General features: G+C 40.1%; 1 protein-coding gene across 1 annotated transcript; it reads left to right on the top strand.

Moving 5' to 3' along the window:
* Positions 1-10,347: 10,347 nt before the first annotated feature.
* On the top strand, positions 10,348-13,038 carry TLR5 (toll like receptor 5). The gene is given in 2 exon segments (XM_036758048.1): positions 10,348-11,734; positions 11,737-13,038. Coding segments are annotated over 2 exon segments (2,583 nt in total). The 3' UTR covers positions 12,933-13,038.
* Positions 13,039-21,057: the final 8,019 nt, after the last annotated feature.

The raw sequence follows: 21,057 nt of genomic DNA, 5'->3' as shown, positions 1-21,057 counted from the left end.
TTGAAAAACAATGAATGACAAAATGAACAAGGAAAGATCCCTGAAACAGGTTGCCCAGTTTTCCTGTAATTCTTTCTCCTTTTCTTTTGGTAGCACAACATTGAATTATCATTTATAGCCAGGTGATTCTGAATGTACCTGATCTTTGCCCTGGTTTCTAGAGGATAATTTCAGAGTCTGGAGAGGTGATCTGTCTTCCTTGTCAATTCTCCAACATTTAGCAGCAAATGGTGTCTAAATGGATGGGTACGTGGTGGGTATTGCCATCATGCCAATCAAAAGTGAGAGTCTAATATGTAACTTATGTATATGGTTGGGGTTCATCAAAAGATATAGCAGAGCCACTTGGTTTCCAAGATAGTGGAGAAAGGTTCTAAAATGAAACTGCCTCTCAGGGCTATGGTGACTTACCAGTTCACTTATCTGTGGAGGGCAGGTAACAGTAGATACTCACCAGCATGGGTCTTTAGTCGCAGGGCAGCTTCAATAAAATGTAAGTTGAGGTCAAATTGCTCTTGTTTGTATAAAGAAAAGGCTGAGAGGGTACAGTTTATTAGGAAAGTTACTTCTCATTTGGCCTTAAAATGTTGGGAGCCTAATTGGTCAGGGTACATGCAAATCAGTGTGTTATGGACAAGTCAGAACTCATAACTACTCTTTAGGACACTTTAAACTTAATGCACCTTCAAGACCATTAGCAGCTTTAGACACAAAAAGCTAGTATCTCAAAGGGAGATCTATATAGGACAATTTCTCACAATTAGTCAAAAGATGACTCAAATGTAATAACCTTGGGTCGTTATAGGTAACCAGCATAGTACAGGTCCTGCACTATGTAACGTCCTGAGAGTGACCATGGACTAACATTAGATTACAGTAAGTTTGGTGTGTGTTTTTGCGAAAGCTAAAAAGAGAAAAACAACTATCAAGATTTTAATAGACCAGTTAAGAAGTTATAATCAGCTATGATACACTTCAGAGGAAATTATTAACTCACATACAAGCAGGAAGGTCTATACTACTTAACAAAGTGTTTCTCCTACTGAGAACAGGAATCTCAACAAAATGAGGCTGGGGGAGTCAGTGGGCAGAGTAAGACTCTCAGTTTAACTGTACCATAAATAACAAATAGACCCAACCCCATGCAGCAGCTTGATCCCTCACTTATCCTTCTTCTACAGGTAGAAATCCATGTGTCGGTAGCCCTTTGGGATCCACGTGAGGTAGATCACAGCCATCGCATCAAGTCCTAGCCATTGGCTTTCAGTCTTAGGTGTTTTGCATAGCAGAAACACTTGCTCCAGTCTTTCAAACACCCTGGAAAATCACCATGCCATACAAAGGATCCTTCAGTCTCCACATTAGAATAGGTTACTGAATTCATGTTTCTGCCATGATGCGCCTGGGTAATCTTTTCTACCAGCAAAATAATAGTGTTGGAAAATAAGTTAAACCACTTGGCAATCAGTGGCTTACTTCTACAACTTTTCTCCTCTCTTTATCCAAGTTCCTGAACCTTTTTGTCAGGAAGCATATTTAATTATTTGCTTTTACTGGGGGAGCAGGACCCATTGAGGTATTAAACAAATGATTATTATCAAAGTAAATTTTTCTCTCAGGCAGAGGTATCAAGATGAACCAGATGGTGGTGATGTGGTTTAGGTTACAAATGTAGCTAGTCGTAGCAGGGGAATAGACCAAATGGAGACCTAGAAAATTTGGATTCTAGTGTCTGCTGTACTACTGACTAGCTGTGTGGACCTTGGGAAACTCATTCTATTTGTCCAGGCCTGTTTCCTCATCTCTAAAATGAGAATAATAATATCTGCTCTGTGTCTGGAAATATAAAGTGTTATATACAGATTAAAAGGACATTATCATAAAGAGACGTCATCATCATCTTTATTGTCATCTCCCAAACATACTACTCATTGGACATCTGGAGAGCTGGCCTTTGGACTGAATGATGTTCACCCCTTCACAGGCTATTTTAAGCAAGGTCACCACACTAGACCCTGTAAAGACATTACCGCCAGAGTTGCTTTTCTAGGAAGTTGGAATTTTACATATCCTGAGTTCCTCTTTTTCCCCAGATGTGACATTATGACTGACAACAAATCTCTGCTAAAGCTTCTAGCCCTATGAAGTCCCTGCTCCCATGAGCTGGGAATTCTTTGTGCTCTTTACTTAGACTATGTATAGGAAATAGATACTATCAGGAGAGAATTTCTGAGCTCTGTGGGAGAAGACCATGAGAAATATAACAGCAGTCTAAATCATACCCAGAGCATTTCCCAGGTGAGGAGGCTGGGACCCTGCTTCCAGACTAGTAGAAGCACTCATGGACATTCTGTAACTGGTTCTGGTTGGCTAACCACATGCTGAGTCTCTCTGATTGGCTCCAGAGGCATTCAAAAAGATCTGTTGGCTTCAGCTACTTCCTCCTTGCTGTTCTTCATTTCATTATCTCATCATGTGCCCTGGTTGTATGATGTGTCTTATAAAAGACCATGGCATAAAGGGAAAGGCCCCAAGAAATAGGGCTGGATCCTTGGATTTAAAATCTAGGTACAAGGTGTAGAGTCTCCATCCTTGGGAGTTTTAAAAGACTGGGAAGGCAAGCCATGGTAATCCAGTCTAGGTGTTGTAGCCAGCCCAGCATCAATCTCCCAAGGAGCAAGGCTTGATCTTTAGGAATGACCTTCAGGAACTTGGTGGGAGCTATGCTATATAGGAATTGAGCTAAATTTTTACCCTAATCTCCCCAATAAGAAAATGAGATGGTATAGGAAGGGCGGGGATTATGCCCCTGAGGTGTTAGGGGAGATTTTTGTATGTTTGTTCTTATTATCTTTGAAGTAAACATCCATTCATAAAAGCTACAAGTATTAAGTGGTTAAATAAACCTGGGATGGTAGTCATTACCCCTCCTAATTCCAGTGGGAGTTTAAGGCAATGACAGAGAAAAAATAGTCTCAAACTCTTTGGAGTCCCTGAGAACCCTGAGAGGGATTTGTAGGCTTCCCAACCCCGAGAGAGTGAGGCCAGGGCATACACATAATGCTAGAAAACATTGCCGCTATATATTTGAAAGATTTCCTTTCACTGAAGATTAGCCATCCCTTTTCTTAAGTCCAAATGTGGACTCAGTTGAAACATGATGCTTCACATATCTGCCAAACAGATTTAGAAGTGTCCTGGAACTATTCTCTTCTGCCTTCCTCTTTCTTATCCTCTCCTCTCCTCCAAAAAAAAAAAAATCAATTGGAACAGAAACCACTTCCTGGCTATTATCTGCATTTCCTTCCTAAACTTAAAACTGAAAATATTTGCATTTTAATTCAAGAACATAAATAGGGCTTGGGGGTGGAGTGTGTTTTTGTTCTTCTTGGCCATCGAAGCTGGCACTGACACCTATTCTGAACAATTAATATATTTTTAAGAAAGCCAATTCTCCATTACCTTTCATGATAGCTGAGCAAGGGAAAGTAAAGTAATTTGGGAGGCTTATTTCTTGAATTTACTGTGATATTGTTTTATTGCTGCAAAGGGGATTCACTCTGACAGGACCTAAGCTTCTAGGAAAGGCATCAGTAAGGGAAGCTGGGGAAAGTAGCAAAAGATGTTTTGCTAACAGTCATATCCCTGGGGGCTCTGTTCCTGATCTGAAGAAGATTCATTTCTTTTTCCAATGCTACTCTAATTTTCTTTCCTCATTCTCTAACATGACCAATTTCCATTAGAGCCCAGAGCAATCATCTTGAGAAGCTGTAATAATAATACGCCTCTAGAGAGTCAGCCTGGCGACTCACTGCTCTTATAAATGCCATAGCCACAGCTACTGAAGGTTCAGGAAAGTAAGTTCTTGCCACCAAAATCCTTGGCACCATCAAATGACTCAACGTCAGAAAATGACATAATTATAACAGTGGAAACAGCATTTAAGAAGAGGCATTACCATCTGCTTTGCCACTGCACCCTAAGGACCATCAGGCCTTGCCATCTGACTTGCAACTAAAACTTTCCATATGTGTTGTCTCCCCCATAAGAGCAGGGGCTGGCTTACTTCTCTATTTGAATCCCCAGAACATAATAAGCACTTAATGAAGTCCCTCACTGGTCTGCCTTTTCCCATTTACATCACAGACTCATTATTCCATTACATTCACGTACAATTTGTTCATCCATTCCCTAGTTAATGAGATCCATGGCTCTTCGAAACATCAACATTTCCTCAAAGTGCTGAGAGTTGTACAGATGTACCAGGTGTGCTATGTTATTGCCAGCTCCAGGCAGAATTGTTCAGTGCTCATGGCCATGAAGTTAAAGGGACAAAAGCATGTAAGGAACCGAGCACATTTCTTCCCATAAGATGACCTGTTTTATTCTCTCTCAAAGGTACGCTTGCTAGGAACTTGAGCCTGTTCCATTCAGTTAATCAAATGGTCAGGTATGAGACCATCTGACTGCTTAAAGATGGTGTTAGAGAGAGGTAACATGGCTCGGTTGATGAGAATCGGGCTCAGAGTAAAAAAAAAAAAACAAAAAGCCTGAGTTCAAGTCCTACCTGTCACGTACTAGCTTGTGACCCCCAGAAAAGCCCCTTAACTTCTCAATATTACAGTAAACACTCTAAGATTATAAATAAGATACAAATAATGTGTTCATCTGTCTTGATGGAGGTAGTGGATGACTAAGATAAGTAAGGCAAGAGAGAGAGAGGACGTAGATGCCTTGGATGAATTCAAGTCACCTCATCCAAATGACACATCTTCATTTGCTGAAAAAAAAAAAACCTGGCAGATGTGATTGCTGAGCAACTGCTAGTGATATTTGAAAACAGAATGGGAAATGAAAGAGACAATACAAGGTCGGAAAAGGGCAAATGTCCTGATTTTCAAAAAAAAGAGAACTTTATGAGTCATTGAATTTGACTCCAATTCTAAGGACTTTTTTCTAGAATTGATCTTTAAAGATGGTCGCCAAACATCTGGAGAGGGAAATATTGATTACAAAGGGTAAGCCTGGCTTCATTGAGACTAACTTAATTTCCTTTTTGATAGGATGACTAAACTAGTAGATGAGGGAAATCTTATTTTATTTATTTTATTTTATTTTTCAACTAATAAGCATTTATTTTCTCTTTCCCACCTCTTCTCCTCCTAATTTAAAAGGAAAATGAAACCCTTGTGACAAATATGCAAAGTAAATATGCAAGTAAATATGTAAACATGCAAGCAAAGTAAAATAAATTCCCACATTTTCCATGTCCTTGGGTGGGTGTCATATTCTACATCTTAAGACACAGATTCTACATGGAATCCTGGTTGGTCATTGTGCCCATCAGAGTTCCTTAGTCCTTCAAATTTAGTTGTCTTTATAATGTTGTCATTGTATGATTTTTCCCCCTGGTTCTACTAACTTCATTCTGCATCATTTCATACAAGTATTCCATCAATTTCTTATAACATTATATTCTTATAACATTATATTAATGTCGTAACTTGTTATAACATTCCATTATATTAATGTCATAACTCGTTCAGCCATTTCCCAATTAATAGATACCTCCATAGCTTCCAATTTTCTCCCATTACAAAAACAGCTGCTAGAAATATTTTTGTACATAGGAGTTCTTTTCTTCTTTCTTTGATCTCTTTGGGAGACTTAGTGTGTTGGCAATCAAAATGGGCTCTTAGCACTTAGTTAAACCAAGTGCCCTTGAAGAGTTTGGCCTTTATTTCCTTGATCAGATTAGGAGTCCTTGACAACCTCTTTGCCTCAAGGGAAAGCCTAGTTTACATGGGTTTGAGTGACATGTTTGTGACATCTGAGGTTTTAGACCATGTGGGTTTAAGTCGCCTCTTTGTGATGATTTTAGGTCACGTGGGTGAGTCGCATGTGTGACTCACCCTTGACCCTGAAAAGGATATAAAACCAGGGGTTGGCTTTCTCTTTTTCGGAGCTCTTACCCACAGCCATGGTGGTGCGTGTGACTCTGGGCCAGCCCTTGTTGGGCCAGCCCTTGTTATGAGCTCCAGGCTGAACTTAGATGTTGGTAACTATGAATTGTATTTCTGTATTTGCTCTGAAGTTCAGGGTGACGGCTTTTCCCCCTGAGCTGAGTGAATGGTATTTGTATGCTGGATTAAAGTGAGATTGTCAACCCCTTAAATTGCTTTCCTTAGTAAAGCAGATGAAAAGAACTTGGGCTTTTTCAGCATTCTGTGAGCTGGTTGTTGTTGATTTTACACCCCCCCACAGCAGCTGCTAGACAGATTGTTGCAACACTTAGTCACGTTATCAGGGGTGTTTGGGATATCAGTGTCTTTGGTGGTAGAATAGCTTTTTTAAAAATTTTGATATTTTACTTTTTCCCCAATTACATGGAAAAACAATGTTTAACCTTTGTTTTTTAAATTAATTAATTTTTAGTTTTCACCATTCACTTCCATAAGATTTTGAATTCCAAATTTTCTCCCCATCCCTCCCTCCCCCCACCCCAAGATAACATGCAATCTGATACAGGCTTGACATATATGTTCATATTAAACATATTTTCACATTAGTCATGTTGTAAAGAAGAATTAGAAGAAATGGAAGAAACTACAAGAAAGAAGGAACAAAAAAAAAAGAGAAAGAGCAAATAGTATGCCTCAATCTGCATTTAGACTCCATAGTTCTTTTTCTGGATGTAGATAGCATCTTCCATCATGATTCACTTGGAGTTGTCTTAGATCCTTGCATTACTAAGCAGACATAAGTCTATCAACATTAGCCATCGCACAATGTTGCTGTTACTGTGTAAAATGTTCTTCTGTTTCTGGGCAGCATAGCTTCTAATAAAGCCTTTCATCCTTCTTTTCTTGTGGAGAAGATGGAGAGACATGGTTTAGATGATAATATAATCACGTAGATCAGGTCTGATTGTATGACTATACTCAAAGAGTGGTTATTAAAGCTTCAATGTCAAGGTGTCTAGAGGCCTCCAATGGAGCAGTCCAAGGATCCGTGCTTGATCCCGTGTTGTTTAACGCTATTATCAGTTACTTGTCTAAAGGCATAGATGACCTATTCATCAAATTTTCCAATGACAAAGAGCAGGGAAAAATAGTTAACATACTAGATTACAGAGTAAGGATCCAAAATAATCTTCACTGGTTAAAGGAGGTAAAACTGTGTCTCATGGGCCAAACCAGCCCACTGCCTGTTTTTGTATAGTTGATCTAATAGTGATTTAAAATTTTTTAAATACAATAAAGCTTTATTTACAAATGTAAAAACCATTCTTAGCTCACACGGCATACAAAAACAGGAAGTGAGCAGGATTTGTCCCACATAGTTTGCCTATGAAATTCCATAGGGATAAATGCAAATTTTTACACTTGTGTACAAATTAAGATGGAGGAATCAGAGAGAGACAACAGACCTATGGACAGAGGAAGAGTTTATGACAAAATAAATGATAGAGAAGACCGCGGGAAGTATAATGGAAAATTTTGATTATATGAAATTTAAAAAGGTTTTGAAGAAACGAAACCAATGCAGCCAAAATTAGGAGTAAAGCAGGAAACTGGGGGAAAAATTTTTTGCAGCAAGTTTCTCTGATAAAGGTCTAATTTCTCAAATAAAAAGGAAACTGAGCCAAATTTATAAAAAATAAGAACCATTCCTGAACTGATAAATGGTCAAAGGAAATGAACAAGGAGTTTTCAGAAGAAGAAATCAAAGCTATCTCAACAATTATAGGAAAAAATGCTTTAAATCATTAATTAGAGAAATGGAAATTAAAATAACTCTGAAGTACCACCTCGCATTTATCAGATTAGCTAACATGACAGGAAAAGAAAATCAAAAATGCTAAAGGAGATGTAGAAAAATTGGGAAACTTGCACTGTTAGTAGACTGGTGAACTTGTCCAACTGTTCTGGGGAATAATTTATAACTGTGGCCAAAGGCCCATAAAACTGTGCATACCCTTTGACCCAGCAATACTATCACTAGGTATGTACCACAAAGAGATCAAAGAAAAAGAAAAAGGACCCATATGTACCAAAATATTTATAGCAGCTCTTTTTGTGGTGGCAAAAAATTGAAAATTGAGGTGATACTCATCAATTGGGGAATGGCTTGAACAAGTTGTGGTATGTGATTGTGAAGGAATATTGTGCTATAAGAAATGATGAGGTGATCAGTTTTGGAAAAACCTGGGAAAACCTACATGAACTGATGCATAGTGAAGTAAGCAGAACAAGATCATTGTACATAATAACAGCAATATTGCAATGAGTACTAACTGTGAAAGACTTGGCTGCTCTGATCAATACCATGATCCAAGACAATTCTAGTTGCAAGAAAAATGCTATCTACCTCCAAAGAGAGAACTGTTGAACTTTGGGTACAAATTGAAGTAGTATATTTTTTTAATTTTATTTTTCTTGCTTTTTTTTTGCAACATGGCTAATATGGACATATGTTTTTCATAATTCCACATGTATAATTATATTATTTCTGACCTTCTCAGTGGATGAGAGAGGGGTGGGAGGGAGGGAGGGAGATAATTTGTAGCTTGAACTTTTTTTAAAAAAAGAATGTTAAATAAATAATATTTAAAAATAATACATTCGGGAGACCAAATAACAGAATCTAAAGGTTTTAAAGGCACATGGAAATAGAGGAATTTTTTTTATTAATCTGTGATTTTTTTATTACATTACCCTTCTGTGATCTAGGCACTTTTCTTTTTGTCTTATTGATGATTTAAATTTTTACCTAACAAACATTTCTGAATATTTTCTTCTCTAAGGAAGCCTGCCCCTCCACTAGCCCATGATGAATAAATACTTAGAAATTCTTACTCTTAGCTCATCATTTTTTTTTTAGATTCCATTCAGACCACCACCCTTCTTCTGGGAAAACATTTCTTTATGGTGAACATGTTACAATGAGTAAAATTACAATTTGTTTTATACTTACTAGATTTTAGGTAGCTATTGCCCCTTCTAAGGTTTCAGAAGACCCATCCAATCCCATGGTGTTTCACAAACTATTCAGATATCATCAACAAGCCATCCCTTAGATTAGTGTTCTATTTTCCATGTACAGGTAGCAGCGCCAACATGTCAGCTTGCTTTTGGCAGAACACATCACAGTGGTAGCATCTCAATGCTCAAGGGGCTGGACACAAGAGGTATGCCATTTAAAGGGTGCGGGGTCAGTTTTCAAAACATCTAGAATGCAGCTCTTTTTGTGGTGGCAATGAATTGGAAATCAAGGGGATGCCCATCAATTGGGGAATGGCTAAACAAATTGTGGTATATGAATGTAATGGAATACTATTGTGCTATAAGAAATAAGGAGCAGATGGACTTCATAAGAACTTGGAGAGTCTTATATGATCTGATGATGAGTGAAGGTAGCAGAACCAGGAGAACATTGTACACAACCACAGACACATTGCTCCTGTGATGACTAACTTTGATAGACTTGGGTCTCCTCAACAATGCAAGGTTCTAAGACAGCTCCAAAAGACTCATGATGGAAAAGACTATCACATCCAGAGAAAGAATTACGGAATCTGAATGCAGATTGAAGCAAAGTATTTGATCTCTCTTTTTTTAAAAAAAATTAATTTAATTTATGTTTTGGTTTTGTTACATCTTTCTCATGGTTCATTTCAGTAGTTATAATTCTTCTTCACAATTTGATTATTAATGTGAAGGTATATGTAGAACCTATATTAGATTACATGCTATCAAGGGGAGAGGATAGGGAGGGGGAGAAAATTTGGAACTCAAAAGAAAGACAAAAAAAATCTAGAATGAACTATCAAGCAAATATAAGACAAAGACAAGTGGCGTGTCCAAGGTTAGGAAGAACAAGTCCACTATATGAAGGTAATAGGATTCAAGAAGCAAACAAGAAATATGATTTAAAATTCAGAAACCCTTTGCCCAATCAATTTTGAGCATGTGCCAAGATTTTACATGCAACTGGACATGGGTCCTGTGGCAGGCATGCCTGAAACCTTGTGGAGAGAGCCCCTCATGGCTCACTGTTCTAAAAAAGCTTGAGTGGTGGACAACTCCTGGTTGCAGCTAGCATTTCTTAACATGGGAAATCACATTGGCTCTTTCAGGGGTTTACCTCTTTTAATCAATTTTATTCTTATTTCATTAGCTTCCATTCTATGACTTTATCCCCAAATTCTGGAGGTGCTCTCTAAGCCTAGTGTCACTGCCTGCATCAATCACATCATCCTACATTGTGTTCCCTACCCTTCCTGTAATCTTCTTAATATATAGCCCAGCACGTTTTGATCTTTCTTCTATTCTCTCTAGGATCATGATGGGCTACCTCCTTGCATTTCTCTTGGGATTGGTATTTGAAGCCACTTCTGTGTTTGGAATTCCTTCTTGCTCAGCTGATGGACAAATTGCCTTATATCGTTCCTGTAACCTCACCCAAGTCCCCCAAGTGCCAAACACCACTATTAACCTGTTGTTAAGTTTTAACAACATCAGGGTAGTTAATGCCACTTCATTCCCGCTATTGGAGAAGCTTCGATTGCTAGAGCTAGGAAATCAGGACAGTCCTCTGACCATTGAGAGAAACGCTTTCAGAAACCTGCCCAACCTTGCAGTCTTGGATATTGGCTATAATAACATTATGTCTTTGCATACTGATGCTTTTCAAGGCTTGCCCAACTTGATTGAATTACGGCTATTTTACTGTGGTTTCTCAGATTCTATTCTAAAAGATGGTTATTTTAGAAATTTAATTTCTTTAGCCAAATTGGACCTATCTAAAAATCACATCCAAAGTCTCCAACTTCATCCTTCTTTCAGAGATCTGAAATCTTTGAAATCAATAGACTTGTCTCTAAATCAAATATCCCTTGCATGTGAAAGGGATCTTGAGCCCCTTCAAGGGAAAGGATTCTCTTTCTTTAGCCTTGCTTCCAATAGCCTCTATAGCAGAGTCTCAGTCAACTGGGAAGAGTGCATGAATCCTTTCAAAAATATGGTCTTTGAGATCCTGGACGTCTCAGACAATGGCTGGACAGTAGATATCATACGAGACTTTGGTCGTGCTATCAGTGGAACCAAGATTTTTTCTTTGCTTCTTGACTCCCATATTATGGGCGCAGGATTTGGTTTTCATAACATAAAGGAACCCGACCAAGATACATTTGCTGCACTGGGCATGAATTCAGTGATAAAAATGGATATTTCACATGGCTATATCTTCTCCCTGAACATTCATCTGTTTGAGACACTTAAAGAGTTGAAAGTTTTAAACATTTCACATAACAAGGTAAACAAGATTGCTGCAGAAGCATTTTATGGCCTGGACAGTCTCCAGGTTCTTGATCTGTCCTATAACCTACTGGGAGAACTCTACAATTCTGATTTTTATGGTCTGCCTAAAGTTGCTTATATTGATCTGCAAAGAAATCATATTGGGGTGATTCAGGAGAAGACATTCAAACACTTGAAAAATTTAAAAGCTTTGGATCTTCGCGATAATGCTATTAAAACAGTTAGTTCTCTTTCAAATTTAAACTTAAATGTTACCTACCTAAGTGGCAATAAATTGGTAAATTTTCAAAATATCAAAATAATTGCTGAATTCATTGATTTAGCAGAAAACAGGTTGGAAAATCTGAATGATCTCTATACTCTTCTCCAGGTTCCAGGTCTGAAGTTTCTCATTTTAAATCAAAATCGATTTCCTTTTGTAACCAACAGTATGGTCCTTCAAAGAACCATATCTTAGAGCAGCTTTATCTTTCAGAAAATATGCTGCAACTCATCTGGCAAGCAGGATCATGTTGGGATGTGTTTAAGAGACTTTCTCATCTTAAAGTTCTTTACCTGAATAATAATTACCTTGATTTCCTTCCACCTGGTGTTTTCAGTGATCTGACTGCATTACAAATCCTTAGCCTACATGGCAACAAGCTGACATCTCTTTCTCCTGGTGTCCTACCTGAAAATTTAAGAGTCTTGCTTTTATCCTACAACCACCTGCTATCCCCTGACCCTACCATATTTGCATCACTGAGCCACCTAGATATAACGCACAACAAATATATCTGTGAATGTGAAACCAGAAATTTCATCCTTTGGCTGAACCGAACCAATGTCACCATGTTTGGGTCCCCTGAGGATGTCTACTGCACATACCCTGACTCATTCTCTGGGGTCTCACTCTATTCAATTTCCACAGAGGGCTGTGATGAAGAGGAAGCCCTAAAATTAATTCGTTTTTCACTTTTCATCTTCTTCACCACCACCTTGACTCTGTTCCTCACAGCAGTTATTATATTTACCAAGTTCCGTGGGCACTGTTTTTTCCTCTGGCATAAAATGGTCCTGAGACTGGCATTCAAATACCATCCCCAAGGTGTAGAAGAGGATCAGCACAAATATGATGCATACTTGTGCTTCAGTAACAAAGACTTTGAATGGGTCCAGAATGCACTACTCAATCACCTGGACTCCCGGTACAATCCTGAAAATAGATTTAACCTGTGTTTTGAGGAAAGGGACTTCCTCCCAGGAGAGGATCACATCAGCAACATCCGGGATGCCATTTGGAGCAGCAGGAAGACTATTTGCATTGTGACCAGGCATTTCCTCAAAGATGGCTGGTGCATTGAAGCCTTCAATTTTGCCCAGGGCAGATACTTCTCTGATCTTAAAGATGTCCTCATCATGGTGGTAGCTGGATCCCTCTCCCAGTATCAGTTGATGAAATACCCACCTATCCGAGTCTTTGTGCAGAGGCAACCATACCTGAGGTGGCCTGAGGACCTTCAGGATGTTGGCTGGTTCTTAAATAAACTCTCTCAATGCATACTTACCAAAAAAGAAGAAAAGAAGAAATCCAACAACATCCCCTTGCAAACTATAGCAACCATATCCTAGCCAAAGAAGACATTCTCAACCTCAACTCCTGCTGGAAGCTATTCTTCTCATTATATTTGCATTACATGTGTTTGGCTGTTCCTTTGGAAGCAGCCAGTTGATGGAATAGATAGAATGCTAAACTGGGAGTTAGGAAGACATGAGTTCAAATCCTTCCTTTGACCTTGGATAGCTGTGAGACGTTGGGCAAGTTGCTTTACCTCTTCCAGATTCAGTTTCCTCATCTGTCAAATGAGGATGATCATATGAAGCCTACCTCACAGGATTTTGTGAGGATCCAATGAGATAATTTCTGTAAAGTAATTTGCAAACCTGGAAGTGCTATATCAATGCTATTTCTCATTATTATTCATTGGATTTTTCTGTGAAGGAAAGAGAGAAACCTTCTGTTTTTCATATACGTACAATGATTTGCTATGCTGACTTTAAAATGAAAATTAATGATTTAGAAAATTGGTATTGACCCTAAGAACCAGACCAAAGACTTAAAGTGCCTTCATTCTCCAATACTGTCCTCTAGGACACAGTATTAATGGCCTTGCATGAATTTTTCTCTTGGTGTCACATAAACTATGGACAATATGCTAAGTATGGGGAGGGGAGCTTGGAAAAGGGAACAATCATGAGTGATGCTCATTCATTAATATTCAGTTTTGTGGAAGTGTTGGCAATTGTCATTGCCGGGTTCTCTGTGCTTCACATCAGATGGGGGGAAGGGAAGGGAAAGGGAAGGGAGAGGGGTAGGGAGTGAAGAGGAGGGAAGGAAAGGGGAGGAGAGGGAGGGGAAGGGAGGGAGGGGAGGAAAGGAAGGGAGGGGGAAGAAGGGAAGGGAGGGGAAAAGGGAGGGGATAAAGGAAGAGGCATGGGAGGGGAGGGAAGAAGATGGAGGAGGTAGGGGAGGAGAGGGGAAGGGAGGAGAGGGGAGGAGAAGGCAGAAGAAAAGAGGAGAGGATCTTCTTTCTTCACTTGCCAGTCCTTTTTTGATTTTCAGCAGAATTGTGCAATTGTTTGACATGATGTCAAGTGCTCTGAGACACAAATCTCAGGCAAGATTGCAGATCTAAAAGGAGGTGGAATGGATAGTTAGGTGTTTAGATTGTCATATTTTTCTCCTTACTACAATGGTACTGTATAGGTTTTCTGGCGCACTTCCTTCAAAGAAAAAGGTGATTGTAAGTCTCACTTGGGAAATCTGTCATACATCATCATTATCACCCTCAACAGAGATAAAAACATACATGGTTGCTTTGAATGTAGATGTGGGAAAAAGGCATACATACACACATATACATACATATATACATACATACATACATACATATATACCTACACACACACACACACACACACACACACACACACACACACACATAGTAATCAATGCCAAGGAGTCAGTGAGTGGTATAAACAATAAATGCCAAAGATGTTCAGAAGAGTAAAGAATCACTGAGGGCTGTGGTAGCTTAGGAGAGGATTTTTTTGAGGTGTTGGAACTGAAGCTGAGTCTTGAAAGAAGGTTGGAATTTTGACTAATGAACATGACCAGAAAGGGAGACCAGCATAAGTAAAGTTGTAAAGGTGGGAAAGGATAGCTAGAGTTCAAAGAAGGAGTCAGAGGACCGGGTTAAAATCTAGCTTTGACATTTATACCTGCATGAATTTGGGTGAGTCACTTAGCCTCTGGGCCTCACTTTCCTCATGTACACAATCATGGGGTTAGACTAAATGGCCTCTGAGATTCCTTCCAGGTCTTGATCCATGCTCCTATAGAATCATGCTTTCCGAAAGTTAACCTTCACAGCACCTAGTCGTTGCCCTCCATTGACAATTGGAACAACTGAGGCAGGGAGCCCTAGATTAGTAGGAAGTAATTTTCAGAGCCATGGCTATAGCTGCATTTCCCAACCAATACTCAGACTTCACCTCTTACTTGCTCTCAGGTCATGTTCTTTCCAAGTGCGATTTAAGATCTGGAATTGGAAAGGCAAAGCCACAGCGCTTTTATCAAGAAGACGCAAGGTCAAAGCCATTGGACGCTGCTTACAGAAAAACCTCGGAAGAAGATTTGAGAGAAATTAAACTATGGAAAAGAAAGAATTTACCTCCCTTTGAATTTCCAAATTTCAATTCTTAGTGATAAGAACTATATCTTTTGTTCTCCTCTCAGGAATTAGACCAGTGCCCAGAGTAAGTAGATACTCGGTTAACATACCAAAGGTGTTGATTGTGTCGTATTATAAATTTTTTTAACGTCAACAGTCCATTGTCAATAGTTCCTTGCATGATGTAGTTGTACTGCTTGATGTTAAGGTGGGATGCTCCATAGCACAGTGGCAGGTAAGACCAGAGTTCAAAACCTTTCTCAGCTTCAATTTCCTAAAGGAGTGGGTTGAACTCAATGTCCTCTAAGAACACTTCTGGTTTTAAATCTATTAATGTAGGTCATGGATTATACCTCAGGCCAAGCAATTAGTCCCAAACCTTTCCCCTCCAAGCTCAGAATCTCAATCAGAAGGGGCCTCAGTGGGCCCCTCGTCTAACTCGTACAAGAACAAGAATTCCTTTCCACAACCTACCCCATCTTTTTGCATGAGGCCTTCCCTGACTAACCCTTTGTTTTCTATTTATTTTTATATTCACCTATATTAATGCTTGGTTTTCTATTTATTTTTGTATCCACCTATAAATGAATTTTATATATTTGTTGCTATTCAGTCATTTTCTGTTGTGTCTAATTCTTAGTTGGGGTTTTCTTGGAGTGGTTTGCCATTTCCTTCTCCAGCTCATTTTACAGATGAGGAAACTGAGGCAAACAGAGTGAAGTGACTTGCCCAGGGTCACACAGTCAGTAAGTATCTGAGGCCAGATTTGAACTCATGAAGATGAGTTTTCCTCACTCCAGGGCTGGCGCTCTGTGCACTGTGGTGCCACCCAGCTGTTGTTTTATACGTACCTATGTACATACATGTATTCTCTCTTGTTATGGTGTAAGCTGTTTGACTTTTGTCTTTGCCTCCCAGTGCCTAGCACAGTGCCTGGCTCACGATGAATAGAGAGAGCATTGGACCTGGTGTCAGGAAGACCTGAGTCCAAGTCCTAAGATATTCAGACACTTAAAAGCTGTGTGGTCTCAGGCAAGCCACTTTACCTCTGGCTGTCTGTTTCGTCATCTGTAGCATGAAGCTAATAATAGCATGTACCTCCCTGGGCTACTGTGAGGATAAAATGAGAAAATATTTTAAAGCTCTTTGCAAACCTTAAAATGCTATGTAAATGCTAGCTCTTATTAATAATAACAATAAATGATTGATTGATTGACGGGTGGCCATCCAGCTTTTGCTCAAAGCAGAACAATTCTGCTTTCTCTTACCCTGGCACCTCGGGTCCTTGACAATCAGGCTCCAAGCTATTTTTCTCATTTTATTGTGCATTCCTCCCCTTCATGTGCTACATTCCAGCCAAACTGCATCACTAGCGGTTCCCCTACTCAACCTCTGACCTCTGACCTCTGTACGATCACTCAAGCCAACCTTCCTCCCCACTTAGGTCAGCACTTCTGTTCAAAAGGCTGAAGGATCAAATGACCAGGGCTCAGCAGCAACTCTGGAGTAGAACTTAGGGCTCACCAAGTCACCCAACGCTTCTTTGAAGTGTATTCTATACTTTGCCCTTTAAGGCAGACCTGGTTTTGACTGTGTAGAGACAGGTCTTTGGTTAGAAGTCACAAGTGGCCCCTTTCTCTGACAGAGTACTTTACATCTGCAATATGTCTCACATTTCTATGCACTGACATCATAGGTTACATCTGCAAAGCCTCCCAAACTCCCCGAGCTAGGCTACAGATTAATTGGAGATGTGGTCAACTGATTAACCCTAAAGAGCCGTTAGAGTTTCAGCTGCTCCTGTGACCCCCAACGAGCAAAAAGTCCTGGGATATACCATGGGGCTTGATGAAGATCATTTCTTTTTATTATCCGTCTTCCAGCTTTCCCTCTAGAAACCAGCTGCCCTCTCCTCCTTGGCACCTCCTCATACGCAATGTGCAGAGTTACAATAGGCTTCCCATCTCTGTTACTCCTCTGTCATCTCCAAGCAGCCATCAATTCCAAGTACAAGGTGTTCAGGGTAAAACACAGATGAATCAGATTCTGGCTTTGGCATTACGAGCATTTTCAGTTCCAAGAAGTGACTTGGTAGAAAGAACACTGGGCTGGGATTTGAGCCGTATGAAAATGCAATAATTGTTGATCTCTGCGCCTCATTTTCTTTATCTGCAAAATACCCCCACCTATTTTATAGAGATGTTATGGAAAGAGAATGAGACAATAACCACCAAATCCCGTGGGAAAAATTTTTTAAAATGTTCTACAGACTAAAAAGGATAATTATTTTTTCTTAGTCATTATTTTCATATGGCTGCTAAGGAAGAAAACTGGGCTAGGACAAAATAAGTCCTATGAGGGTGGTCTTTGCCATATCACCTCATTCATTTTGTCACCTTAATAGAGCATCATTCCCATTTAATAGTTGGGAAAATTGAGACATCTAGAAGGGAAGTTGCTGTGCTGGGAAGAAAACATATCACATGCTACAGCATCATGGGATCGTGATCATAGATTTAAAACTAGAATAGCCCATAGACGTCAACTAGTTCAACTCCATTTTATGGAAGAAACTGTAGCCTGGAGAGACAAATGGACACAGTAAGGAGCAAAGGCAGGATTTGAACCCAGTTCCTTGGACTCCAAATCTAGCCCTCTTTCTACTTCCCTGTGCTGTGTCCTTGATTACCGGACCTGCCACAGCCATTCCATTTGGTTTCTTAAGTAGTTCAGTTAACTGTCCTTCCAAGCTAGTTCTCAGGGTTTATCAAGTCGATCCTCTATACTGATGTTGATTGCAACTCCATCATGCCTGATTAATAATAGTCAATATAGTCAACAAACATTTACTAAACACAACGTGCCAGGCACTGTAGTAAATACTGTGGATACAAATACAAAGACAGTCCATGCCCTCGAGGAGCTTACAATCTAATGGGGGAAAACAAAACACACTATTAAATGGTTTCTGTAACTTAGTATATTCAAACCATGTCATTACCCTCCATCCAACCCAGCGGTGAGCTTCTCTGATGTTAGCTAGGCTGGTCCGCCAATCAAGCAGCAACTTCATTTGTTGAAGAGTGTGCAAGAGCAGTGGGTTTGAAATTGGAAGTACCACGTTCAAATCCTGATTCTCCTACTTTCTTCCTGTGTGACTTTGGCATGTCACAGAACACCCACGAGTTTCAGATTCATCTGTAAAGTGAGAGGATTAAACCGGACCACAAAATGATAGATTTAGAATAAAAAGGATCTTAGAGGTCATCTAGTCCTCATTTTGTCAACGAGGAAACGAAGGCCTAGGGTTCGGCTCTCCTACCCAAGATCACCTCTCCAGGATACTTTCCTTCCTTCCTTTTTCAAAGAGCTCAGTGCCTAGCTAACAGTGGTCTTCTCCTCCCCTCCTCCTGCCCTCATGCTAAAGTAATTCAACCTACATGTTGCTTCTCCCTCAACACCCTGACCGCCCAATTCCTCAACTTACTCATTTCCCACAACTTACTTCTCCACCCCACAACAGCTACACACAGAGATGATCATACCCTCAATACTGCCATAATCCACTTCCACTCCTCCCTCTGCACTGAATTCCCTTGCCCTGTTCTTCATCCTCTCTATGACCTCTAAGCCCTCCATTCCATAGTTCTTTCCCCAGCCTACACTGGCTACCATCTTCCTTCCCCATCTCAAACCCTTGGTGAACCAGTTTAACTTTACATTGACTGCTTTTCTCAAGTTCCTTGTCCCCTTCTCTTAGTGATGATCTCAGCCTTCCCAGCCAAAGCCTTGGGTTACTCCCCCCCATTTGATTCCTTTGCTCCTACTTCTGTGTTGCTGAAAAAAAAGGCTGAAGAAAATCACAAAACCTTGCTGACTGAATCTACCTCAATTTTTTTTGAGGCAATCAGGGTTAAGTGACTTGCCCAGGGTCACACAGCTAGTATCTGAGCCCATATTTCAGCCTCTGTTTGCCTCAGTTTCCTCAACTATAAAATGGGGATAATAATAGTACCTATCTCCCAGGGGTGTTGTGATGATCGATGGAGATAATATTTATAGTTGAGATAATATTTATATTGAGATGATATTTATAAAGCACTTAGCATAGTACCTGGCACATAGTAGGCCCTATATAAATATTAATTGATATTATTGAGGCTTCTAAATTCCCTACCATTTCTAAATCTTTTTAACTCCAAGCCACACAATATTAAATGCGAAATATAATGATCTTTTCTAAGGCTCATTCTTCTTGCCCTCTCTATAGCCTTTGACACTGCTGATCATTCTCGTAGAATCAATGGAAACCATACCCTGGATTGAAGGCTATCCATCAGAATTAAATTAATGGTCTCTGCAATAGAACCTGGGTCTCTAAAGGTACTGGAAATAGATCATACCTGGCAGGCAGGGTGGCGCCATGATATCACCTCCACCACTTAAAGTATGATCATGAAAAAAGTCGCTTAACCACTCTGAGCCTCAGTTTCTTTATCTGTAAAACAGTACTCATACTACCCATCTCACAGGTTATTGTGAGGAAAGTAATTTATAAATCTTAAAACACTAAATGAGTACCAGTTATTATCTAAGGAGTTGCTGGATGGTGAGCTGAAAGGAGGTGACCACAGCCAGACAGAGCAGAAAAAAAAGACACAGAGGACATTGAATCATAGTCGAAACCACAGTGGTATAACCAAGGACAGAGTGACTTAACCTATAGAAAAGGAAGAGAGACAGAATAGTAGGAATTTATGTCCATAAGATCATAGATTTACAACTGCATTTATAGCCCAGAAAGTGATATAGTCTAACCCTGTCATTTCACAGATAAGGAAACTGAGGCCCAGGACTTCTTCATGCCAAGAAGGAGCTGAGTCAAGGTCTGAGCCCAGATCCACTGACTCCAGGATCAGCACTCCTCCCACTGTATCTTGCTTCTAAGGCATCTTATTTCAAGTCTGTGGTATCATAACAGGAAGCCCAACCGCCCTGCCGTAAGCAGCAGTTACGGCCACAAATCAAAAGCTGGTCTATTGTGTGAGCACCAGGGAAGAGCAGGGTTGGCCATGGATCAGTCTGCTTTCTCATAGCCGCTGGCCCAGCAATCACTGTCAGCAGCAGTGACTTCTACCCGTGACAACAGTGCATCTGTAAGAGTGACAGCTGGCGTCTGTTAATAAAGTCTTGCGGTCATAGGGTCCTTTGACAAATACGTTCACTTGGGTGAGTAGCTGCTGGGTTCTGTCCAGAGGTAGGAGCTCTGCCCATGGGCAATCCTTCTTGTCTTAGGTTGACAGTGTACACCCAAGCTGACTAATCAGTGGTCCATAACAGATTTGGGAACCAAACTTGCTGAGAATGAGCTTCTGGCTCCTGTTTGTCACCTCAAACACAATTAATCTTGAAAATACCTTTTAAAGAACTGGGCCACCCTGACCCCAAAGTAAGCTTCCTTGTGACTTGCAGAATTTGCAATCCCTCCCCAAGCAAAGTGATCCAGGAAACAGACTGGCAAGCATCGTTTTGGAAGCTTCTCATCCTAAGTCCACCACACTGAAAAGAACAGGGAGCTACCTTGAACTGTGACCTTGAACTACTTGTTTACCCTCTCTGGGCCTCAATTTCAGCATCTGTAAAGTGAGGGAGAGTTGGGCAAACTGGCCTCCATGGTCCCTTCTGAGAGAAGGGGTTATATTCCCTGCCCCCTCCCCAGCACATCCACCTCTCTCCTAGACGTCTCAATTCTCCCACTCATTACATGAGAGTGATTCTTTATTGAGATGTGGTTAAGGAAAAAATGAGTGACATACTATCACAAAGGCCCCAAGAGGCCTTCAGAAAGCAGGTGTGTTAAAATGTGTCTAGATTTTTCTTTCCTGGTTGACATGAATTATATGGAGTCAGGGTGGCACTCAAAAAGCCCCCAGAGACAAGTGTTTGAAGCTGGTTACCTATTTTTTCCAATGACCTTACTTATTAATGACTCACTGCTCCCCTACCCAGCTGCAGCTGTGTTA

The sequence above is a fragment of the Trichosurus vulpecula genome, chromosome 4 (assembly GCF_011100635.1).
Source record: "Trichosurus vulpecula isolate mTriVul1 chromosome 4, mTriVul1.pri, whole genome shotgun sequence".
NCBI lineage: Eukaryota > Metazoa > Chordata > Mammalia > Diprotodontia > Phalangeridae > Trichosurus > Trichosurus vulpecula.
The sequence above is the reverse complement of the archived record's forward strand: the minus strand, read 5'-3'. Positions and strand labels throughout refer to the sequence as shown.